Source organism: Protopterus annectens, chromosome 6.part0, assembly GCF_019279795.1.
Source record: "Protopterus annectens isolate FY-2018-M chromosome 6.part0, PAN1.0, whole genome shotgun sequence".
Classification (NCBI taxonomy): Eukaryota; Metazoa; Chordata; order Ceratodontiformes; family Protopteridae; genus Protopterus; species Protopterus annectens.
In genome coordinates this window covers 1,717,639,598-1,717,665,928 of record NC_056737.1, presented here as the reverse complement: position 1 = coordinate 1,717,665,928, position 26,331 = coordinate 1,717,639,598, and the positions used below count along the sequence as shown (strand labels likewise).

Genomic DNA, 26,331 nt, shown 5'->3' with positions numbered 1-26,331 from the left:
GAAATATGTGTACAGCAGCATTTTTTTCTTTCTCTTTTCCATTTCATCTTCCTGTTCCCTGTCATTTTGTAGCCTTAATGATCCATCCCCTCCTCCCTTCTGCCCAACATTCATTGACATCAGGAAAAGGGTACAAGAATTGGGAATAAATCAACCAAATAAAGTACAAAATGCACTCAGATATTTTATTGTGCCCCAATTTTCTTACCAGGGCTAAGAAAATCAAGAAAATGGTCTCCTTTAAACTGCACACATTCTTTTACGGATGTTCTTCTGCTGTAAAAATGTATGCACTATTAAGGGTAAAGGACACTTCTATGGCCCAAATAGTTGATGATTATAGTATAAAATCTTTATGCAAGGCACAGTAATGAAAATATAAGTTTCAAATTTACATAGATTATGCCCCTACATACACACATGCACTGTCGTGCTAGGGTATATCAAATATGAAAACAAGGAAGAAAACTAACATACCAAAAAACTGAGCTACTTCCATCATTTGGTCAGATTCACATTCCTATTCACAGCAATTTCTAGCAAATATTTTTACAAAGCCACATCTAAAGCATCATTACAAAACATTAACCGAACCAACCATAGCCAAAAATATTTTTTCCACAGCTTCACTAACTTTAATTGACACGCATTAAAGCAATGGCTTGAATTCATCCACCAAGAAAAATACATTCTTTAAAAGGATAACAGTTTGAAATGAGATGTAAGGTCAAGATACCTGCACAGGTGCAAAACCAGAGTTCCTGCAATTATTTTCTCCATGTGACTGATCAGAAAGTTTCTTGAAGTATTCTTTTACAGCCTCCTCATCAGGATATGGAGAATTTCGAGGTCTTGTACCATTAACAGTTTCACTCGTTCTCTGTGAGTTGAGTTGTTCATTTCCAGTAGTATCTCCAGCTTCAGATGGTGCAGCATCAGGGACATGTTCTTCAGTCTGACCATTTGTGTCAACAGCTCCTACAACTGTACTTTTACTGAGATTAACTTCTTCAGAGGCTAAACTGGTGTGGTTTGGTGACTGGGTGTCTCTTTTAGACTTTGTTTCCATTAACGCTACACCCAATGGGCAGTAGTGGTTGTCAGATATTATTACATGATCCTCTTTGTCCATCATGGTGATCAACAGTTGGTGGCACTGATTACATTTCTCAGGTATTGACTTTACTTCCTGAGGCTGGAGACGTTGCACCAGTGCTAGGCTGTGATGTGCTCCACAAGCCACCTGGAGAACAATTCGCCCTGCTAAATGTTCCACTTTTTGAGGCCTGATTACAGGAAAAACATTAGTTACTAGACCGAGCTGGCAGCCACTACCCCAAGCCCACACCTCCCTCCTTACAGACAGTGCCAGTGTATGCTGCTCCCCACAGGCTAACTGCAGAACTCTAATTAGTTGTGGAGGGCTGGTCTCAGGATCAGATATATTAACAGGGGTTGGTTCAGAGACTTGGCTTTTGCTTGCCACTGCACATTGGCCTGCAGAATTTTCCCCCCACATATAAGCAATACCATCAACTGTGACTGCTCCACTGTGAAAACTTCCTGCTGCAACTGAAGCTACCCTTTGTCCAATAAAATTTTTTTCCAGGACAGGACCGGGCTTGTGGGCATTCTTTGAGCCATTCTTTGATGAAAGATGTCCAATACTGTATACCTCACCACCTGAAGGGATAGAAAAAAAATTATGTTAAATTTGAACATGGCATACTTTATTTACATGCTACAGTATTAATAAGTTCTGTTCTGTGTTTGAAATACAGTAGTTTCTTTCTCTGACTGATGTCACTGCCAAATGAAAGCAAAAAAAAAACACACACATATATATATATATATATATATATATATATATATATATATATATATTTGTATAATTTGTGTGTGTGTGTATATATATATATATATATATATAAATATATATATATATACACACACATGTATAAATACATATTTTATATATAATTTCACAGTGAATCACAAAGTATCCAAGAATATCTCTGACCCTCAAAAACCACCAGCATTTGAACACAACAGGCCTCCCAAACACATAAATGTAGACGATTCCACATTCACTTGCAACATCTGATAGCATAGCAGACCTCTAAAAACTACTCAAGAAGGTTTAACAGCCACTGAAACATGCCTTTCTAACTCACAACTCATGCTCAAAAAAAAATAAATAAATAATAAATAAATAAATAAACACCACTACTTTTTCCCCCCAAAATCCCTCTCTCATGAAAAAAACAAAATTTGAAGTCCACTCTATTAATTCAATTTTTGAAATCATTTCTCATAGCAAATTATTTTGGTGATGATAGTGGATGTTAATTCAGCCCGCATACACAAAACTGCATAAGGAAAACTCATTTAAAACTAGGTATGCTTTACACAGCCATTTTCTCACCAATGCAACTAAAACTACACTTGCCACTATACTTATCTTCTATCAACACTTCTTTATCGTGCTCCCATCTTTACTAACCTTCAGGCATCACAAAAATCAAACCTTAAGCAATGCTAGAAAAAACTGCTGAATCTGCAGCAAATACCCTTTTTGGAACCAACCACTGTGCAGCACTGAAAAGCTTAAATTGATTAGAACTACTCCATCAACTAACATGTACACAGCTTACCACCTACATATATAAATTATCCAGCATCCGTTTTTTCAGTACTAAACAGCATTCTAAACAACTACGTTCCCAGTGGGTCATTACGATCCAATCACCAAAAACTCCTGTCTGTCCACAACCCTATCAAATCTGCTGGGCATTGTCTATACTTGTACCATGTTGTTAAGGCCTGGAACTCCTAATCTGTATCCATCATGTCAGTACTCTCCCTCCCATCCTTCAAAACCATTCTGGAAGACTTCTAGCCAAAAGTTGTCTCTATTCTTGCTCAAAACCAGGATAAACTATATCCCTCAATGTGAGAAAATACCTCTTTATACCTTATGCCACATTACTCTCCCTGCTCTCTCTTCCTTACTTCTATCAATTTCTCTCCCAGGCTTTCTCTCTAAATATACCATAAGCCTTGCTTTGCTCTCCTCTCGTACTGTAATTCCGGTTTGTATTATACAAACTTACCTTTCATTTTTCTATATGCTAGTTAAAATATCTCCAAATATTAAATCATTCTCATACAAATTATGTCTACTCTTAACCAATGTTTTCATATGACTAATTTGGTATAATTATTTAAACTGCATATATTTTTGCTATTATTTTTGAACACTGTAAAATTATTGTTCTTAAAACATTTTGTAATACTTTGGAGCTTTCCTCCCCAGGCCTCCACTGAAAATGGGCTCCTGTCCAGTTGGACTTCCCCAGTAATCAAATGTCAATAAATAAAATTAATTTTAAAGTACAAGAGTTTAACTATAAAGCTCACAGAGCTGTTCTACCTTTTTTCCTTAAATTTATACTTAATGTAAACCATAATGAATAAATTTTTCTCAAGCACAGCCTACAAATATTGTTCTACAGACCTAACAGCTATATTTATATTTAGGTTTAGATGCCTAGTAAAGTAATACTCTCAAAAGCTGCATTACAAATAGTAAAAGATTTATTTATTCTACCACAAATTAATTCCTAAAACTCCTCACTGTCTTAACTCGAAAATCACACTTATTAATATTTAAGTTTCAGTTAAAAAACAGAACAGTGGTACCAGTTATGTGCAGCCTTCAGTCTGACTGCCAATTCACTGACTACAGTACACAGCACATAGATTTTTCAGCATGTTAATCACCCATTCTTCCTCCCATCAAAGGTTCACAGGCAAGTATTAGGCAAGCTGCCCTTGTGGGCTATTTTTCACCTAGCAAATTTCCCTTTCAAAGTAGAGGATCAAGCCTTGTACCTCATCTCTGTGTGAAAAGCACCTTAACCATCATACCAACCACCATCACCAAACTGCAGCGCTCATATACTTGTTAGCTTCTCACTAAGTTGCCACTCACATTTTGTAATGCAGTTCTATCTCTCATAATGTGTGTGTGATAAACTTCCACTGCCGACAGTGCAATGCAGCACTGGTAATGACAGGGATGGGAGCTACACTCCTGATTCGGTTTCCTTCAGGTGAAAAGTTAAAAACACAGTGCTGTTTGCCTGTTCATACTGGCTCCATGCCACAAAGGAATGGAACTCTGACTACAACTCCGCTGAGTCAGAATCATGGACTGGTCATAGGTATCAAAAAAGTTAGCTGGTGGGTTTGACTGAGGGATTAAGTATAGGCTCCTTCAAAGGGATAGTGGATTGCTGGAGAAAAGCTCATCACTGGATCACCTTACCAGACAAAGGCAAACAAACAGTCTCCAACATGCATGAGGCTTCTGAGGATGACTAAACAACACTCTAGTCATTGGCACAAAAACAGAAAGCACTGCATGCAACCTACAGACAAGCAAAGAGAAGGGTTAGGCACGTATACAAAAAGCATTCAAGCCAGCCACAGATGATTGCCTACTGGTGCAAAACTTTTGATTCTACTGTGTAGGTTTAAAAAGAGGATACCAAAAGGTTTTCCCATCTGGGAAAGGGGAACCTCACCTGAAGTACAGTGGGGTGCTAAAGTGATGCAGGATAGGGAAATTAATAGGTCTATGAAGTGTCCAGATAAATTTGAATATCAGGCAAGTTAAAAAGGAAAATAAAGAGACTAGCTAAATCTTAGACATTATACCACAAAGGGTTAAAAATATAAGCTGCTAGAAATCTAGTTCGGACTGCTCACACACTGTAAAAGCAACTCAAGTTCTGTTCTGAACACAGGCTCTTGCATTCTGTGATTCTTTTTTTGGTGAAGTATGAATAAAAAGATTTTTTTTAACATTCGTAACACAAACACGTTTTCAGCATAGTTTAGATACCGCTACTTGGAACAATTCTTGGAAAACCCCCAAGGTAAGGTTTCTGTCCTGGCCCTGCTTAGCTTGTTTACTGCAAAGTTTTGCTATCATGGAACACACAAAGTCTGAAGAGTTAAACTGAGCTGAGTTGCTACCTCCTAGGCTACTACAGCAAGTCTGCAAAGGAGGTAAGAGCTAGTGCCCCAATGTTTACATACCACATCACTGCGGTGTTGTCTGTGAAAATGTTTAAAGGTCATAGAGACGAGATGATTTAGGGCTTTCAAAGTCTTCATTTCTACTATCATCTCTTTGACATTTATGTGCTTTTGTCTGTAGAGATGGGTCCACAGATCTTGCAATTTCACACCTTTGGAAATCTCTCACCACATCATGTCTGAAGCCTCTGTTGTGACAGACTAATAAGGAGGTAGAATGGAAAATGGAAGACCTGGATTCAGACAGAAAGTACAGTTGTGTACACTTACCATAAATGTAGATGTTCGAGTGTATTTCACTTTTGCAGTCATCACATTTGGGTTATCTGCCTGCAGGTAAGCCCTCAGCCGGCCTGAATACCAGAGTCTTGGGATTTCTGTGACGAATGCTGTCACTTCTTCCATGATGTCAGGTCGTCAGGGGTGTAAAACATGCAGCTGATGCCATTACATCAGTTTTTCTTGCCCCAGATGTCAGGTGCCCCCACAACAGGAAGCAATTATATGGTATGGAACACCCCCAGCAAAAAGCAAATACACATGATATAATATATACCAAACAAATAGGATAGGTAAAAAGTCAAGAGAAGTCGGGGGGGGGGGTGCAACAGTGAATACACTTGAATATCTACATTTATGGTAAGTGTACACAACTGTACTATGTTCTTCATGTTTCACTGTTGCAGTCATCACATTTGGGTTGATTCCCAAACCTAAGGAAGGGTGGAGGTAAGTTAAAGAGCATAAGAACTACCAATCGGGCCCTGTAAGACTGCTGTGACAAATCCAGCTCTGGATTTAGAAAAAATAGGCAAGTATGTACAGAGCTCCAGGTTGCAGCTTCCAGGATGTCCCTGTTAGGGACTCCTCTGAGAAATGCAGTAGAGGTAGATGCAGCCCTGGTGGAATGTGTTCTTATCTCCTGTGGGGTAGGTTTTCCATGGTGCTTGTAGCAGAAATGGATGCAATGTGCTATCCATTTGGAAATGGTTTGCTTTGAAATGGCCTTCCCCTCTGCCCTTGCAGCAAAGCTGACTAACAGCTGGTCAGATTTTCTGAGAGGCTTAGTCCTGTCCAAATAGAATCTAAGCTGTCTGTGCACATCCAGGGAATGCAGTACCCTGTCCCCTTTATTCTGGGGATTAGGGAAAAAAGTAGGCAAATGAATGGACTGGTTCAGAGCCACACTAGACACCACCTTGGGCATAAATGATGGATTAGTCCTGAGGGAAACCCTGTCTGCATGGAATACAATGAAGGGTTCCACTGCCATAAGGGCTTGCAGTTCAGACACTCTTCTTGCAGAAGTGATGGCTGAAAATAAAGCTGTTTTCCAAGAAAGGAATTTCAACTCTGTTGTAGCAGCTGATTCAAAGGGGGGGAGTAAGTTTTTCCAACACAAAGTTAAAAGTCCCAGGCTGGAGTGGGAGCTCTCCTGGAGGGGGGGGGGGGGCTTAAATTTTTGGCCCCTCTAAGGAATTGTTTTAGCAGTGGATGAGAGAAGAGGGGTGGCTCAGTATTATAATGTGCTGATATGGCGGAGGCATGAATCTTAATTGAAGAGAAAGATAGGCCCCTGTGGAGCATTTCTGTTAAATAATCTAGAATATGAGGTAAGCTGGGCACCATTGTGCCTAACCCCTTAGACTGGCTCCAGGAACAGTATCTTTTCCACTTTTCTGAATAGGATTTTCTACTACTAGGCCTCCTTGCCTCAAGGATGACATCCAGCACTTGCTTGCAAGGTTCAGGGTTTGAAGCTGAGGGTGCAGAATCTTGCCCGCCTGCTGGGACAGCAGGGAAGGGGTCTGAGGCAGGTGTCATGGTTGTAGCACTGTCAGACCATGCAAAAGGGGGTACACCAGTGCTGGCATGGCCAGTCCAGTGCAATCAATATTGTCCTTGATCTGTCCTGTTTGATCTTTAGAAGGACCTTCGAGAGGAGGGGAGGGAGGCATAAACTGAGAGGCCTTCCCAGGTAAAGGACAGGGCATCCACTTTCCAAGCTTGACTGTGGGAATTGGTAGTTATGTGGGGAGGCAAACAGGTCTACCTCTGAAGTCCCTCATTTGTTCCTCAAGAGCTTGAATATTTTGGGTTCCAGTTTCCATTCATGTGGGTCCATGAGATTTCTACTTAAGTCGTCTGCCAGTGAATTTAGTTTGATTGTGGCAGCTAAAACTTGAGGCTTATCATAATCCAGATCTTAATGGAATGTTATCTATTTCTTGTATTTTAAAATTAAGAAGTTTAGTTAGGTAATTTTAATGTGTTTTTGTAGATTGTTTTTATTTTTAAAAAAACAATTATTTTACCAATTTTTTATTAATGGTTTACCTATTTAATAAGGTTTATATAAGTATGGATATATTTTCTTTAAACTGGTGTTGAGTTCGTAGTGAAGGGTTTGAGCTGCTGTTGTGAATGCATTGGCATAATTGCTAAGTAGTCATGTGATGTATGAGCTTTTTATTAAGGTGCAAATTGGAATGTATTTTTTGTCTTTCTGATGAAGTTGGTGTGGAACACTGACGAAAAGCTTATGGTCGTTGTTGAGCTTAAAATAAACCTTAAATAAACTTCAAATTGCAGTTTATTAGCATCACTGTGTTTGGATTTGGTGCATTCGCTGAGGTTTATCGTCTTGCCAGCTTCCTTTTTAAGTTTAGTGAGGTTAGTTTGCCCTGCAGGAATTGAGCTTGCAGGTTCACTTGGCTGTTCAAGGCTGTGTTTCTTGCAGAGTGGGTAGGAATGGGTTCCCCCCTACTTGTTTATGTACCGCATAACTGTGGTGTTGTCTGTCTTTACCAATAGTTCTCCTGGAAGAATGAGGTCTTTGAAGGCTGTCAGAGCATTCTGTACAGCTAACATTTCTTTTTGATTGATATGCAGGTGCATCTGTTTTGGGTTCCATTTGCCCTGAATGCACTGCCCTGCCATGTTAGCCCCCCATGCATAGTCTGATGAGTCTGCTGTTAGGGTTTGGACGACAGGGGGTAGAGTGAAAGGGAGTCCCTTGTTGTGGCTGCAGGCCTCTGCCCACCAAAGGAACTCTGCCCTTAGGCAAGGAATGATAGGAATCATTGTTTCCAGGTCCTGAGAATGTTGACACCATAGACTTTTTAGATACCATTGAAGTTTCCTCATATGCAGTCTTGCATATGGAATTAACAGAAGGCAAGAAACCACGGGAACCCCAGGGCTTGCAAAATTTTCCTTGCAGAGAGCTGGGTTTTTGTGGCCAGTAGGTTGTCAAACTTGTTTCTCTGGAGTGAGGAATGCCATCTGGAAAGTGGTGCTCAAGCTTGCTCCCAGGAATACAATCGGTTGGCAGGGTAATAGGTGTGATTTCTTCTCGTTGATGGTGTACCCCAGTGAAGTTAGAAGTCTTTTTACAAGTGCCAGGTGCTGTAATTGCAAGTCCTCTCTGCCTGAATCAGGCAATCGTCCAAATATGGGTAAATCTGAATATTTCTCTGCCTGCAAAATACAATGGCTGGAGCTAGGCACTTTGTGAATACCCTGGGCGCAGTAGATAAGCCAAAGGGAAGTGCAGAGAAAGTACAGTTGTGTACACTTACCATAAATGTAGATGTTCGAGTGTCTTCACTGTTGCAGTCATCACTGTAGGGTTCTTCCTGCCGGCAGGCAGTCCTCGGTCGGCTAGAATCCCAAAGTCTGGGTCTGACGTCGGCTGTTCAGTCATGCTCCCTGACGTCAGAGCACTAGGAGTACAAAGCTGCCAGCCGACGCAATGTTCTCCAGTTTTTCTTGCCCCAGATGTCAGGTGCCCAAAAGTGAAGGCTAATAGTAAAACAAAAATGTAACATACAACAAACCCCCATACCCTGTAGCAAATACACCGCAGAAGAAGGGTGAAGTAGGAAACCACACTAATGAAAGTATAAGAGGGGGCAGGAGGGAGGGTAATCCAGACTGCAACAGTGAAGACACTCGAACATCTACATTTATGGTAAGTGTACACAACTGTACTATGGTTCATCGTGTTTCACTGTTGCAGTCATCACTCTAGGGTTGAATCCCAAAGCTGAGATAAAGGGTGGTGGTTATAGAGTACAAGGGGCGGCTAGAAGGCCCTGCAAGACTGTAGAAGCAAAACCTGCCCTAGACTTAGAGTAAAGAGGGAGATTATAGTGCTTAGAGAAAGTATGCACTGAACTCCAAGTTGCAGCTTCTAAAATATCCTTGGTAGGTACTCCTCTGAGAAAGGCAGCTGAAGTAGCAGCAGCTCTGGTAGAGTGAGTCCTAATTTTCCTGGGATTTGCTTTCCATGATGAGAGTAACAAAATCGGATTCCATGAGCAATCCATTTAGAAATGGTCTGTTTTGAAATAGCTTTGCCTTGGGAATTTGTTGCATAAGAAACAAACAGTTGCTCTGTTTTCCTGATATCCTTGGTTCTGTCCAGGTAAAAACGAAGTTGTCTGTGTACATCCAAGGAATGCAAGATCCTTTCCCCCTTAATTTGTGGATTATTGAAAAAAGTTGGCAGGTGAATAGTTTGATTTAAAGCCACTTTGGAAACCACTTTAGGCATGAAAGTAGGATTAGTCCTTAAAGACACCCTATCTTGGTGAAAACTAATATAAGGTCCCACAGTCATGAGTGCTTGTAACTCCGAGACTCTCCTGGTTGAAGTCAAAGCCAGTAGGATAGCGGTCTTCCATGATAAATACTTAATATCAGATGTGGCAGCAGGCTCAAAAGGAGGCAGAGTGAGTTTTTCCAGAAAGTACAGTTTTGTACCTACCATAAATGTAGATGTTAGAGTGTATATACTGCTGCAGTCATCACACTTGAGTTATCCTGCCATCAGGCGGTCCCGCAGTCGGCCGAATCCCAAAGTCTTGGTCCGGCGTCGGTTGTCATTGCTTCTTCCCTGACGTCAGTGCGACAGGGGGATAAAAGAGGCAGCCGACGCCATTTTCTTCAGTTTTTCTTGCCCCAGATGTCAAGTGCCCCCAACTAGGAAGGCAATACAAATAACTATGCAAAAATACCTTAGTAGATAAACAATAGTACTAGCTGTTAGCAAATACACCATATAGACATGCATCCAACAGATTGATGTACATGGAGTTATAACACCCTGGTATGTAGAGGGGATGGTGGCAGGGTAACCTGGATTGCAGCAGTATATACACTCGAACATCTACATTTATGGTAGGTACAAAACTGTACTATGTTCATCGTGTTATACTGCTGCAGTCATCACACTTGGGTTGAATCCCAAAGCTATGGATGGGTGGCTGGTACTAAACTGGGTTAGGTGAATCTAGGATGCCCTGCAGAACTGCAGTGGCAAAACCAGCTCTGGTTTTTGAGTATAATGGAAGGTGGTAGTGCTTGGTAAAAGTGTGCACTGAACTCCAAGTAGCTGCCTCCAGAATGTCCTTGGTTGGAACCCCCCTGAGAAAGGCTGCTGAGGTTGCTGTAGCTCTGGTAGAATTAGACCTAATATTAACAGGCACAGCTTTCCCATGGTGCGAGTAGCAAAAGCGGATACAATGTGCTATCCATTTAGAGATGGTCTGTTTTGAAATGGCCTTTCCTTGTGAACCTGCAGCATAGGATACAAAGAGTTGGTCAGTTTTTCTGAAGGTCTTTGTCTTATCCAAATAGTAACGTAGCGGTCTGTGAATGTCCAAAGAGTGAATGAGTCTTTCTCCTTTATTTTGGAGGTTTGGATAAAAGGTGGGTAAATGAATGGCCCGATTCAAAGCCACACTGGATACTACCTTTGGCATAAAGGTAGGGTTAGTTCGTAAACAGACTCTGTCCAGATGGAAAATGATGAAAGGTTCCACTGCCATAAGTGCCTGTAGTTCTGAGACCCTGCGTGCTGAGGTGATAGCCAGCAACAGAGCTGTTTTCCATGACAAGTATTGTAGTTCTGCTGAGAAGGCTGGTTCAAAAGGAGGCAGTGCTAATTTTTCTAAAATGAAGTTGAGGTCCCAAGCTGGCGTTGGGGGCTTTCTGGGAGGTCTTATATTCTTAGCCCCTCTGAGAAACTGCCTTAGTAAAGGGTGTGAGAATATGGGAGGATCCGTATTATATTGAGCTGAAATGGCTGAAGCATGGATCTTAATGGATGAGAAAGAAAGGCCTTTGTGTAGCATCTCAGTTAAGTATTGCAGTATTTGAGGAATGTTTGGTATCCAAGGATTTTGGCCTTTAGCCTGGTTCCATGCACAAAATCTTTTCCATTTGTCTGAGTAAGTTTTTCTGGTGCTGGGCCCTCCTGGCCTCCAAAATGACATTCAGGACGTCCTTTGAGAGAAGTGTTGATTGATAATTCAAGGTATTCTCCATGCAGCTAAATTTAAAGTCCTGAGCTGACTGTGAAGGATCTGAGAGATTTGCTGAGTCAACAGAAGTGGGAATTGAGGTAAGATCCATGGAGGGCTGCAAGTCAAGGTCCTTAAGTAATGGGTACCAGTGCTGACGTGGCCAGTCCAGAGCAATGAGGATCATTTGTGGTCTCTCTGATCTGACTTTCAGTAATACCGTGGTCAAGAGAGGTAGTGGTGGGAAGGCATAGACTGTCAATGCTGTCCAATTGAATGATAGGGCGTCCACTTTCCAGGCTAGGGAATGATAAGTCCTTGTGCAAAATTTCTGTAGTTGGCAATTGTTGGGGGAGGGAGGCAAATAGATCTATGTCTGGGCGGCCCCATCATTGAGTTATCATTGAAAATACTTGTGGGTGTAGTCTCCACTCATGAGGATCTGCCAAATTTCTGCTTAATTCGTCTGCCAATATGTTTTCCTTTCCTGGCAGGAATTGTACTTGCAGTTGTACTTGGTAAGTCAATGCTGTGTTCCACAAGGTCATTGCCTGTCTGCATAAAGGGTAGGAGTGTGTTCCTCCCTGTGTTTATGTACCACATAACTGTGGTGTTGTCTGTCCTTATTAGTAGGTGTCCTGGATGCAAGAGGTCCTTGAAGGCTGTCAGTGCATTTTGCACAGCTAGCATCTTCTTTTGGTTGATGTGTAGATGCATTTGTTTTGCAGACCATTTGCCCTGTATGCACTGTCCTGCCATGTGTGCTCCCCAGGCATAGTCTGAAGAATCTGTTGTTATAGTTTGGTTTGCTGGAGGTAAGACAAAAGGAAGACCCTTGTTTATTTGGCATGCTTGAGCCCACCATAGGAACTCTTTTTGAAGGCAGGGAATGAAAGGTATACTTGTTTCGAGGCTGTGCCTGTGTTGAATCCACACACTTTTCAGGTACCATTGTAATTTCCTCATATGCAGCTTTGCATGTGGAATTAGTTGAATGCAGGATGCCATGAACCCCAATGCCTGTAGGATTTTCCTTGCAGTGAGCTGGGTAAAAGTTGCCATTTTTTTGAAGCATTGAGTCAGTTGTTTTTGTTTGTCTGGCGTGAGATAAGCCATCTGGGCCGTTGTATTTAAGCTGGCACCCAGGAATATTATGTCTTGTGAGGGTATTAGCTTTGACTTCTTTTTGTTTACTGTGTACCCTAGGCAACTTAGCAGCTTTGTTACAAATGCCAGATGCTGTAATAGAATGGCCTTGCCCAGCATGGGAAGAAGCTGCTGTAGTGTGAGCATTTTGAATTTGGGTACCTCCAGGTATGTGTTTAGAATTGAGAGGTCTAAAATGGGTCTCCAGGCTTTGTCCTTTCTTGGTACTAGAAATAGTCTTGAGTAAAAACCTTGACCTTGCTCCTTTGTAGGTACCTTTTGAATTGCTTCAATATCCATGAGAGCTGAAATTTGCGTTTGTGCCTCTGCCCATTGGTTTGGAGGCAGATTTGGCATGCCTCTCATGTGTGGTAAAGTGTGAAAATGAAATCTGTAGTCTCTGGTAATAATATCCAGAACCCATTTGTCCTTTGTTATGATGCGCCAATTTTGTGGAAATAGAGCCAGTTTTCCTCCCAAAGGTGCTGCCAGGGCAATTTTGCTTGGCAGGCGAAGAGGGAAGTCATTGTGTTTGTTTCCTGAAGGGTTGAGATCTTTCGTCTCCACCTCTGAGTTGTTGTATGCCATTGTCTAGGCCTGAAAGAACCTTGTGGCTGGCCTCTGCTCCTTGGGCGTCTGTACCTACCCCTTTGGGGTCTGTCTGATGCAGGAAAGGACCAGTTTTTTTGATGGCCAGTTTCTGCTGAAATGAGGAGGTTGTACCTGTAAAAAATCTAACTGTCTGCATAGATTTTGCCTTTTCTTCAAAACTTCCTCTGCTTTGACACCAAATAACACATCTTTCTGCAATGGAGCATCCAATAACTTTGCTTTGACATGTTCTGGTAAGGCTTGCTCTTTTAGTCAAGCATGTCTACGTATTACAGATCCTGTGACAGCTGCTCTACATGAGGCTTCCAATGAATCAAAACCACACTGTAAGGTATGCTTTCCCACCTGTTCTGCTGCATGCAGCAAATCCTGCATCTCTTTGAAATCAGGTTGATCTGTCTGAGGGATCATTTTCTGCTTTAACTGTGTAATCAAGTACTGCTGGTATTTTAGCATGTGGAATTGGTAGTTTAAGGCCCTCATGGCCAAAGTGGCAGACGTATACACTTTCTTCCACCATCTTTCTAATGCTCTGGAATCTCTTTCAGAAGGTAGTGGATTCTTAGCAGTAGAACCCTTAACCCCTTTGGGACCATGGGAAATGGTTTCGGGGTCTGCAACAGGGCTTTTATATAGAAACTTATGAGAATCAGGAACTCGGTAGTATCTGTCTGGTTTAGCTGGTGCAGCAGGTAAGGAATCTGGGTTTAGACTAGATTCGGTGTAAACATCATCCAGAATGTCTAAAACTGGAGGAATTGCAAGGGGTCTATGCTGTGGGAGAAGAAGAAACTCACGGAGTCTTTTCTTAGAGTCAGAGTAAACTTGGCCTTCCCAGTGGAAGTGTTCCCTCATTGTGTGTAAAGTTTCCCCAAAAGAGTAGTCTTCAGGGGGGGAGACAGAGGGAATGGACTCTTCAGCATCTGAGTCTTCATAAGGAGGGAAGGAATAATCCTGGTCCTCAGAGTTAGCTGAGGAAATGGATGCTTGGTCAGAGGAAGGATAACCTTCCTCCATTCTAGGCCTTTTGTCAGGAGGGGGTTGTGAACCCCTGATAAGGGTAATTAAATCCTCAGCCATCTTAAGCATCTGTTTTTTAGGCATAGTGGGCCTGTGGGGGGGGGGGTCTGTGGACCCAGTTTCCTAACTTTTAAGGGGGCTTTGAGTTTAGCATAAGACTTAATAGAGATAGTTGTCGGTTTGAAGACACCTTCAGCAACCGAAGGCCTGTCCAAAATCTCTGGATCACCGTCAGGGTTGGCGTCCGAGGGGTGAGATGGAACCGGCTCCTGAGGCCAAGCTGATTCGGTCTGGGAGGCCGTCAGAATTTCTAATTCAGCGGTAGTCAGGGGCTGCGTAGGCACCTCGCTGAAAACCGGAGAACTGGCGGCAGGCCTTGCTGAGGCCTCGGTATCTGGTCTTGGCCTTGGTTGCCTGTCCTTATCCTTGCGTTTTTTAATCATTGCTGATGTCGGTTGCTCCGAAGACATGCTATAGTTAAATTTTATGCCAAAATAATGTCGGGCGAAATCTGCCCGATGCTTGACTGTACGTTTGTTGAACCTAGCACAAAACCGACAACCAGAGACGTCGTGGTCTGGGCCTAGGCAAGGAATACAATAAGAATGAAAATCCTTATGAGGTATTTGCTTCCCACAAGAAATGCAATTATTAACTTTGTCTGACATCGGTCTGAGAAAAGAAAAGTTTCCCCAACGGGGTACTTAGCTTTAGAGAAGACTTCGGGCTGAAATTCGATTTGAAAATCTCAGAAGCTAGCCGACCGGCACTTGCGAGCTGCTTCTGCTTCGGGCACCGCGTGTCAAGAAAGACTGAAGAAAATGGTGTCAGCTGCCTCTTTTATCCACCTGTCGCACTGACGTCAGGGAAGAGGCGACGACAACTGACACCGGACCAAGACTTTGGGATTCGGCTGACTGTGGGACCGTCTGACGGCAGGATAACCCAAGTGTGATGACTGCAGCAGTATAACACAATGAACATCATAGTTGAGGTCCCAGGCAGGTATAGGTGGTGTCCTAGGGGGCCTTAAATTCTTTGCTCCTCTGAGATATTGTTTCGAAAGTGGATGCGAAAAGATTGGAGGATCTGTATTGTAATGTGCAGAGATAGCTGAGGCATGTATTTTTATGGAGGAGAAGGATAAACCCTTATGTAGCATGTCTGTCAGGTAAAGTAAAATCAGTGGGATATTAGGGATGACAGGATCCAAATCCTGAGCATACATCCAGGTGCAAAATCTCTTCCATTTACCTGCATACGATTTTCTAGTGCTAGGCCGTCTGGCTTCTAAGATGACATCCATGACCTGTTTGGGAAGGAAAGGATTAATCATAGACCCTGAATTCGCCAGGCTGAGAGTTTTGACATGAGAGTGCAGAACCTGGCTCTGGTGTTGGGACAAAAGATTTGGAATCTGAGGTAAAATCCAAGGAAGCTCCTGGGATAGATTCATCAGTGTTGAGTACCAAAATTGACGAGGCCAATTTGGGGCCAGTAAAATCATCATCTTGAGCTTATCCTGCTTGATCTTTAGCAACACCCATGGAAGAAGAGGTAGTGGCGGAAAGGCATACCCCGAGAGGTTTCTCCAACTGAATGATAGTGCATCCACTTTCCATGCTAGCTTGTGAAATGTCCTTGTGCAAAAAATCTGTAACTGGTGGTTGAGGGGGGATGCAAATAGATCTATGTCCGGGCAGCCCCAGGCTTCTGTAATCATCTTGAATATTTGGGTGTCTAGCATCCACTCGTGTGGGTCTGACAGGTTCCTGCTCAGGCTGTCTGCCAGAATATTTTGTTTTCCTAGCAGGAACTGAGCTTGTAGATCCACTTTGCAAGCTAAAGCTGTGTTCCATAGAGTCATGGCTAGTCTGCAAAGGGGGTAGGAGTGTGAACCCCCTTGCTTATTTATGTACCACATAACTGTGGTGTTGTCTGTCCGTATCAGTAGTTGTCCTGGTTGTAGAAGATCCCCGAAAGCCAAGAGGGCATTCTGTACAGCTAACATCTCTTTTAAATTGATATGTAGGTGCTTCTGATCCTCTCTCCAAAAACCTAGCAGACCTTTTCCCTGCAAGCGGGCTCCCCATGCGTAATCCGAGGCGTCCGTGGTTAATACTTGGCTGGCTGGAGGCAGACTGAAGGCTTTCCCTTTGTTGTGAAGACATGCCATGGTCCACCAATGGAATTCCTTTTGTAGGCAAGGCAAGACAGCAATCTGTGTGTCTAGACTGTGGCAATGCTGGGACCATACACTTTTTAGGTACCATTGTATTTTTCTCATATGCAGTCTTGCATTTGGTATGAGAAGGATGCAGGAGGCCATGTAACCCAAAGCCTGCAGGAATTTCCTTGCAGTTAGCCGAGTTATTGACGCCAAGGTTTTGAAAGTTGAAGCCAGCTGCAGTTGTTTTTCGGATGTTGGGAATGCCATCTGGGTTGTTGTGTTTAGAAGAGCACCCAGAAAAGTTATCTGTTGTGTGGGTGTCAAATTTGACTTTTTTATGTTCACAGTGAATCCCAGGTACTTGAGTAGATTTTGAACAAATTCCAGGTGCTGGAGTAAGACATCCTTGCTGTCTGCTTGAATAAGGCAGTCATCCAGATAACGGTAAATTTGAATTCCCTTGAGTCTGCAATAAGCCACTACTGGTGCCAGGCACTTGGTAAAGACCCTGGGCGCAGCAGACAAGCCAAAGGGCTGCACAGAGAATTGGTAATGTTTCGAGCCGGCCTTGAACCCGAGGTATTTTCTGCACTCCTGTCTGATAGGGATGTGTAGGTAAGCCTCCTTTAAATCCAATGTCACCATCCATGCATTTTTGCTCAACATTGGCAGGAGCTGCTGCAGAGTAAGCATCTTGAACTTTGGTATCTCCAGGAAGGTGTTTAAGACTGAGAGATCCAGGATGGGTCTCCATGAATTTTGCTTTCTGGGAACTAGGAAGAGCCTTGAGTAAAAGCCTTGCCCCATCTCTGATTGTGGAACCAGTTCTATGGCCCTCATAGCCATGAGGGATCCCACCTCATTTAATGCCTCTGCCCATTGGTGTTTTGGTAGGTCTGGCCATACGTTTGGTCTTGGCAAGGTATGAAAGTGGAATTTGTAACCTCTTGAAACTACATCCAGAACCCACTTGTCTTGGATTATGTAAGTCCAATTTTGTTGAAAAAGAGAGAGTTTTCCTCCTAGAGGGGCTTCCAGGAGAGAAGTTCCTGGAGCCATGCAGGGGGAGTCATTGAGCCTGTTTTCTATAAGATTGAGGTCTGTCCTCTACACCCCTGGGGGTGGAAGCACTCCACTGTCTAGATCTGTAAAAGGTCTGTGCTTGGGTCCTCCCTCTGGAGCGCCTATATCGACCCCTCTGAGGCTTGTCCGAGCTGGGAAAGGACCAATTTTCAGTTGGCCAATTTCTGCTAAATCTTGGGGGCTGAACTTGTAAGAAATCCTTAACCGTTTGCATGGATTTTGCCTTATCCTCCATTTTCTTTATCACCTCTTCAGCCTTAGACCCAAACAAAACATTATGCTGAACAGGAGCATCCAGTTACTTTGCTTTCACTTGATCAGGTAAGTTTTGCTCCTTTAACCAAGCATGCCTTCTAATGACTGTGCCAGAGGCAGCCACCCTGCATGAAGCCTCCAAGGCATCAAAACGACAGTGTAAACCATGCTTTCCCACTTGTTCAGTTGCATGTATCAAATCGTGTAATTCCTTATTATCTGCACATGCAGAAATGGTACCTAGCTTTTCTTTCATAACAGACAGTAGACATCAGCAATTTAAAGCCCTAATAGATAAAGTAGCAGAAGTGTACACTTTTTTGCCCCATCTCTCCAAAGCTCTAGAATCCTTATCTGTCGGAATAGGGTTTTTAGCAGAGGTGGCCTTAACCCCCTTAGGACCCTGAGAAATGGTTTCTGGATCAGCAGTAGGATTTTTGTAAAGGAACTGGTGTGAGTCAGGGACCCTGTAACATCTGTCGGGCTTAGCAGGGGCTGGAGGAAAGGAGTCAGGAGTTAAATTAGCCTCAGAAAAGGCATCATCCACAATATCCAAAATAGGGGAATAGCCAGGGGTCTATGTTGGGGAAGAAGAAGGAAATCCCCAAGTCTTCTCTTAGATTCTGAGTACTCCTGCCCTTCCCAGTGAAAATGTTCCCTCATGTCATGTAAAGTTTCCCCAAAAGAAAAATCCTCAGGGGGAGAAGTTGGTGGAATGGATTCCTCAGCATCAGAATCCTCATAAGGAGGGAAAGTATATTCCTGTTTAGAGGAAGACACTGAAGAAATAGATGCCTGATCAGAAGATTCATAATCCAATTCTTGCCTTGGCCTTTTGTCTGGAGGGGGGGGGGGTGTGAACCCCTAATCATGGTTAGTAAATCCTCCGCCATTTTAAGTAACTGTTTCTGAGATTTGGGTCCCGGATCAGAAGAGGCCTGGGCTGGTGTCTTAGATTTAGAAGGAGTCTTTGCCTTTGTCTTTGGGTTTGCCTTTATCAGAAGCTGTGTAGGCCTGAAAACCCCCTCAGAAGCCGGTACCTGCACAGCGGCTCCGGACCCATCCGAGGGAGCATTGTCCGAAGGTCCTGCAGCTGGAGTACTCAAAAGGCCTAGTTGGCTCCTCGTGGGAGTCAGTTTCGGCAATCAGTTCTGAAATGGCCGACGACAGGGACTGCGAAAGTGCCTCACTGACAACAGCCGAACCTGTAGCTGGCTCTGCTTGTAAAACGTCTGGTTTGGACCTCGTAGGCCTGTCCTTATCCTTGCATAGCTTGTGAACTCCGGTAGTCGGAAGCGTGTCCGACAACATTTTATAATTAAATCGCCTGCCAAAGTAGTGAAAAGCGAAATCGTACCTCCGCTTAATCGTACGTTGGTTAAATCTAGCACAAAACCGACAACTAGCTACGTTGTGGTCAGGGCCTAAACAAGGAATACAGTAAGAATGGAAATCCTTATGAGGTATTTGCTTCCCACAAGAAATGCAATTATTAACTTTTTCTGACATCAGACTGGAGCAAGAAAAAGTTTCCCCAACGGGGTACTTAGCTTTGAGAAGAAGAAGTAAGACTTCAGACTGAAGCACGAAAAAATATCAGGAGTCAGCCAACCGGCACTTGTGAACTGCTTTCACCGCACGGCAAGAAAGACTGGAGAACATGGCGTTCGCTGGCAGCTTTGTACTCCTAGCGCTCTGACGTCAGGGAGCATGACTAAACAGCCGACGCCGGACCCAGACTTTGGGATTCTGGCCGACCGAGGACTGCCTGCCGGCAGGAAGAACCCTACAGTAATGACTGCAACAGTGAAACACGATGAATATCTGATAGTGCATGGAGTCTGCCCTGAAGCATAGGTATTTCCTGCAAGATTCCCTTATTGGGATGTGCAGATAAGCTTCTTTTAAGTCTAGGGTTGCCAGCCAGGTATCCTTGGCTAGCATAGGAAGAAGCTGTTGAAGAGTTAGCATTTTTAATTTTGGAACCTCCAGAAAGGTGTTGAGGATAGACAAGTCCAGGATAGGACACAAGGAGTTTTCTTTTCTGGGAACCAGGAACAGTCTTGAATAGAAACCTTGTCCCCTTTGTTCTGCTGGGACAGGTTGAATAGCCTTGATGCTGAGGAGAGAGAGCACTTGCTTTTGGGTCTCTGCCCACTAGTTTGGCGGGAGTCTGGCCATCCACTTGGGGGTGGGAGAGAGTGGAAGTGGAATCTGTATCCTAGGGAAACTATGTTTAAAACCCATTTGTCTTGGGTACTGAATTCCCAGTTTCTTGAATGCAGGGCGAGCTTTCCTCCTAAAGGTTCATGTAGTTGAGCAAGGCTTGGAAGAATTAAGGATAAGTCACTGTGCAATTTTTCCATAGGGGGGTGGCTTACTACTCCCTGCTTTGGAAGTGGGAGCCCCCCACTGCTTAGATCTGTGCATAGCCCGAGACTGACGTCTTGGTGGTCTGCTGCTCCTGGGTTTGGACTGAGAAGGACTGGAAAGGACCAGTTCTTTGAAGGCCAATGTCTACTGAATCTAGGTCACTGTACTTGTAAGAAATCTTAACAGTTTGCATAGATTTAGCTTTTTCCTCCATTCTTTTGAGGACTTCTGCTTTGTTGCCAAAAAGGCACTCTTGATTTAAGGGTGCATCCAGTAATTTAGCTTTAACATGATCTGGCAAGTTTTGTTCCTTAAGCCAAGCATGCCTTCTAAGTATAAACCCAGTGACAGCAACCCTGCAAGATGCTTCTAAAGCATCAAAACCACATTGCAAAGTATGTTTACCAACTTGTTCAGCAGAATGCATTAACTCTTGTAAATCTTTGTGTTCAGCACAGTCAAGAATCAACATCATTTTCTGTTTAATTACTCCCATAATATGTTGCTGATACTTTAACATATGAAATTGGCAATTTAAAGCTCTAATGGTTAGAGTAGCAGAGGTGTGCACCTTCTTACCCCATCCGTCTAAAGCCCTAGAATCCCTGTCAGAAGGGGTAAGAATTTTGGCAGTGAGCTGGAGGCAAAGTGTCTGGGGTAAAGCTGGATTCCAAGAAAACATCATCTACAATCTCCAGAACAGGACGGATAGCTAGAGGCCTGTGCTTTGGACTGAGAATAGTCCTGGCTTTCCCAGCAGAAATGTTCCCTAAGGGTATGCAAGGTTTCACCAAAAGAAAAATCTTCTGGAAGGGAAGCAGAGGGAATGGAATCCTCTGCATCAGAATCTTCATAAGTAGATAAGTGGTAGTCAGAAGGAATAGAGATATCACATTCCTGATCAGAAGGAAAATCAGTTCTAGCTCTCTTAGAGGGGGAAGGCTGGCTTCCCCTAATTAAGGTAATAAGGTCTTCATCCATTCTAATCATTTGTTTTTGATGCATGTGGGCCTGAGAATGCACTTTGGTCGTCGGTTTTCTAGGCTTAGTGCGAGCTTTAGTCCTGAGGAATTCGGTATTTTTAGCTTTAAACTAAGTCATAGGTTTAATATGAAAATCCATAGGCCTAAATACACCCTCAGAAGCCAGTGCCTGCACAGTGGCTCCAGACCCATCCAAAGTAGAGGCATCCGCAGGTTCCATAGTCGAAGAAGCATCTCGCGGCATACCGGACTCCGAATGAATCTCAGCAGAGGCCTGCGAATCTGTAGAAGCGGATATCAGGGGCTGCAAAAGCTCCTCACTGAGTACTGGCGGACTGGCGACTAGCTTAAAGGAAGCATCGTCGGGAGTTTTGGACCTATGTGGTCTGTCTGTCTTTATCCTTACATTTTTTTCGGAAGATCAGTAGTCAGATAGCTTATCGAAGCCATTTCGGAGTACAGAGATCGAGAGCGAAAGTATTTAGCTACAAAAATAGCCTGACGACGAATAGTTCAGGCATTGAACAAGGCACAAAACCGACAGCAAGGGACGTCGTGGTCTGGGCCTAAACACGTCATGCAGTAAGAATGAAAATCTCTATGAGGTATTTGCTTTCCACAGGCAACACAATTATTAATTTTTTCTGACATTGGTTACAGCAAGAAAAAAGGATCCCCCAACAGGGTACTTATCTTTTTGAAAACTTCAGGTCTGAAACTCGAAAACGAAAATTTCAGGAGTCAACCAACCGCCACTTGCGAACTGCTTCTACTTCAGGCACCGCACGGCAAGAAAGACTGATGTAATGGCATCGGCTGCATGTTTTATACGCCTGACAACCTGACGTCATGGAAAAAGCAACAGCATCCGACTCAGAAATCCTAAGACTCTGGTATTCAGGCCAGCTGAGGGCTACTTGCAGGCAGATAAACCAAATGTGATAACTGCAACAGCGAAACACAAAGAACATCTGGTCTTCCTACCAAAAAACCTCCTTCCTTATAAGCCTCAGTATAAGAATCTGAAAGCATAAAAGTGCAGATGCTGAATCCAGAATGACCTGAGGTACCACTGGATATTTCTCATGTGAAGCCTGGAAGAGGGAATCATAAGAATCATGAAAGCCACATAGTCCACTATCCAGAGACATTCCCCTGGCAGATACCCACTTTTGATAACAAAACCTCAAGATGAACTTCTGCAACATCACTACTTTGGCTGGAGGAAAAAATGCTCTTCCCATGGCAGAATCTATCAAACACCTCAGAAAAACAATTCTGTGAGAATGGTTGCAAGAGGATTTCTGTAAGTTCACTTGAAAACTCAAACTGCTTAGAAGATTCTGAACACTTGTTAAGGACTTCTGACAAATGTAAAAAGATTGCAAATATGTGAAATGTGAATACCTTGAAGACTGTAATAAGTTGCTATAACCAGGCAGCAGGTAAATAAATACCCTTGGAACAACAGACAGTCCAATGGGTAAGACTAAGAAAGTAGAGTTGTGCAAAAACTTATAACAGTAGATGTTCTATGGATCACTGTTGCAGCATTCCAACAAAACAGGTTATCACATCTGGTTTTCATCTGAAGTACCAAAGCTTAACCTTCTCTGGGTTGTACTTCCAATGTGCGACCTCAGCTCATAAGCACAGGGATATATAGGCAGGAGTACAAGCACAGATCCCTCATATTATCTCCAAGTCAGTGTCCTGGTAAGAAGTCCCCCTCAGTCCTATGGTCCTTGCTACAGGTCCAAAAGAGAGAGAGAGACAGAGACATGTTAACCAAATCAGAGGGAAAGGAGGGTGGTAAGAAAATACTACTACAGTTATCAGTAGGCATCTACTGTTATTTGACAACTGTACCATGTCCTGAATGAAATCAGTGTTGCTGTATTCCAAAAAAATGGAGGATTCCTAAAGCTGAAGGGAATACAAGGGGTGTTTGGCTAGTTGACAGAGGAACTGTCCAAGAAGCCAGAAAGGTCTGACCTAGAGAAAGCAGCCCTGGACCTAGAAAAACAATCAATTCTGTAGTGTTTCATGGAGGTATGTAGAGAGGACCAGGTGGCAGCTTTCAACACAGCCATGGCATCAACCCCTTTGTAGAAGGCCCCAGAGGATTCCACTGCCCTGGTAGAATGAGCTCAAGGGCATGAAGGCAAGTATTTGCCATGGAAAGAAAAACAAAAGGAGATGGACTGAGATCCAACTAGTTGCCTATCTGGAGCTAGGATCCGACAAATTCTGCATGCACTCAAGTCATTGCACCGCAGTTACCAGTATGATTCCATCACAGTCCATGTAGTTGTAAATGACCTGGGACACCCCCCCCCCAATATATGACGAGAGACATTAGATATCTATATGTCTCAGGCTGGTATTTAGTCTAGCACTGATCAGCATACTACCTTCACCAAGAATGATGCCACAACACCAAAGAGTTTAAAAACTGGTAGAGTTTCTGGTGTCATTCTAAGGGGATCCAATATTTGTCAGCAAGGGAAGGCATGATTAGCAAACCATGTTGCTTTGCCAAGGATGGTCTACACATGCCCCCTCTAGGCTTTTGAATACTGGCTAAAACGTTATCCCCTCCCAACATAGCTTTTTTAGCCAATGCCATATTGTCAGACCTACACACACAGCAAAATGAATTCAACTGAGCCTCAAGATGTTACCACTCAATGCCAGGTGCCTAAACAAAAAGCTAAACTCCCTCCGAGCCTTCCTCACCCTGGAGATTATAGACATCTGTGAAGTTAGCGAGACATGGTTTAAAGCTACAGAGTGTGCAAGGTTTCAGTGCCCCAGCAATGTAAGGTTTCAGTGCCTTCTGCACTTTCAGACCAGTAGCTGCTCAGGCAGGAACTACATTTTCAGGCATCTTGATATACAGCATTATCATTCTTTTTCCCCCATTTTCTACATGGGGTCAGGGTGTCATGTTAACTGTTGCTATCTCTCTTGATTCAATGCAACACTCCTGCCTTCAACACTTATATGTCTGACTGAAACAGATATTCTCACACACAATCCATCGACCTCTTTGCTGGATGTCCTTGTTTCATCTTGCCTTCTTCTTGTCCGTCTCAAATAGTACAGTTGTGTACATTTACCATAAACATAGATGGTCGAGTGTATTTACTGTTGCAGTCATCACACTTGGGTTATCTGCCTGCAGGTAGCCCTCAGTTGGCCCGAATACCAGAGTCTTGGGATTTCTGTATCGGATGCTTTCGCCTCTTCCATGGCAGGGGTATAAAACATGCAGCGACGCCAGTACATCAGTTTTTCTTGCCCCAAATGTCAGGAGCCCCCAAAATAGGAAGCTATTATATGGTGTGGAACACTCCCAGTAAAAAGTAAATACCACTGCCATAAAAAATGGCCATAAAGAGGATAGGCAGAAAGGATAGAGAATACCAGGGGGCTGGAGGGAGGGAAACCAGGACTGCAACAGTGAATACACTCAAACATCTACATTTATGGTAAGTGTACACAACTGTACTATGTTAGTCATGTTTCACTGCTGCAATCATCACACTTGGGTAGATTCCCAAGGGTTGAGGCAGTCAAGAAGTGTTAGGGCTGGCTAGCAGGCCTTGTAAGACTGCTGTAGCAAATCCAGCTCTGGATTTAGAAAAAATAGGTAGGTGGTAATGCTTGGTGAAGGTGTGTACAGAACTCCAGGTTGCAGCTTCCAGGATGTTCCTGGTAGGGACTCCCCTGAGAAATGCTGCAGAGGTGGAAGTAGCCCTAGTGGAAAGAGTTCTGATCACCTGTGGAGTAGGTTTTCCATGGTACTTGTAGCAGAAATGGATGCAGTGTTTTATCCATTTGGAAATGGTTTGTTTTGAAATGGCATTGCCCTCTGCCCCTGTAGCAAAGTTGACTAGCAGCTGGTCAGATTTTCTGAAAGGTTTAGTCCTGTCAGGGTAGAACCTGAGCTGTCTGTGCATGTCCAAAGAGTGCAGGATCCTCTCTCCTTTATTCTGAGGATTAGGGAAGAAGGTTGGCAAATGTATGGATTGGTTTAGAGCCACACTGGATACCACCTTAGTTATAAAGGATGGGTTAAGCCCTGAGGGAAACCCTGTCAACATGGAAAATAATGAAGGGTTCCACAGCCATTAGTGCCTGTAACAACACTCTTCTTGCTGAAGTAATGGCTAGAAGCAAGGCTGTTTTCCAAGAGAGGAATTTTAACTCTGCTGAAGCAGCAGTTTCAAAAGGGGGGAGTTGAGTTTTTCCAATACAAAGTTAAGGTCCTAGGCAAGGGTTGGAGCTCTCCCAGGGAGTCTTAAATTGTCAGCCCCTCTCAGGAACTGTTTGATGAGAGGGTGAGAAAAAAAGAGAGAGGTGATTCAGTATTATAATGAGCTGAAATGGCAGTGGCATGAATCTTAATGGAGGAGAAAGATAGGCCTCTGTGGAGCAGCTCTGCTAGGTAATCAAGGATTTGAGGTAAGGAGGGCACAGCTGTGTCCTTTTCTTGAGATGGATTCCAAGAACAATATGATTTCCTAGTACTAGACCTTTTGGCCTCAAGGATGATGTCCAGCACCTGCTTGCTGAGGTTTGCTGGTGGTGTATTCAGCCAGGCTGCAAGGTTCATGGTTTGCAACTGTGGATGCAAAATCTGTCCCTCCTACTGAGGCAGCAGGGAAGGTGTGAGCTGTAGGTGCCAGGGTGGCACTGCTGTCAGATAGGAGGAGTGGGTACCAGTGCTGGCGTGGCCAGTTTATGGCAATAAGGATTGCCATTGGCCTGTCTTGATCTTGAGTAGTACTTTTGAAAGGAGAGGCGGGGGGGGGGGAGCATACATTGAGAGGTTTTCCCATGTGAAGGATAAAGCATCCACCTTCCAGGTCCTGCTGTGAGGGTTCCTGGTGCAAAATTTGTAAGACTGGATTCCATGAAGACATCATTTACAACATCCAGGACAGGGGGTATAGCTAGAGGCCTGTGCTGAGGCAACTCTAAAAATTCTCTGAGTCTCTTTTTGGACTGAAGATAGTCCTGGCATTCCCAGGGAAATGCTCTCTTAAGGTATGAAGGTTTCACCAAAAAGAAAAATCCTCTGGAGGGGAGGCAGAGGGAATGGATTCCGCTGCATCTGAATCCTCATAGGTTGATAAGGGTATTTCCTGGTAACCAGAAGGGTCAGGGTCATCGGACTCCTGGTCTGTAGAATCAGAAGGAAACTCAATTCTATGTCTTTTAGTAGGGGAGAGCTGGCTTCCCCTAATTAGAGTAATAAGGTCTTCAG

The 26,331-nt window shown here is 43.5% G+C and overlaps 1 protein-coding gene across 2 annotated transcripts in view; it reads right to left on the bottom strand.

Moving 5' to 3' along the window:
• The window catches only part of ALS2 (alsin Rho guanine nucleotide exchange factor ALS2), a 2,167,716-nt gene that overhangs the window by 1,854,242 nt on the left and 287,143 nt on the right, over positions 1 to 26,331 (bottom strand). For both annotated transcript variants that reach the window (XM_044075110.1, XM_044075111.1), the window contains exon 4: positions 737 to 1,683. In XM_044075110.1, the coding sequence (XP_043931045.1) occupies positions 737 to 1,683 (947 nt within the window). The remainder of the gene's footprint in view (positions 1 to 736; positions 1,684 to 26,331) is intronic.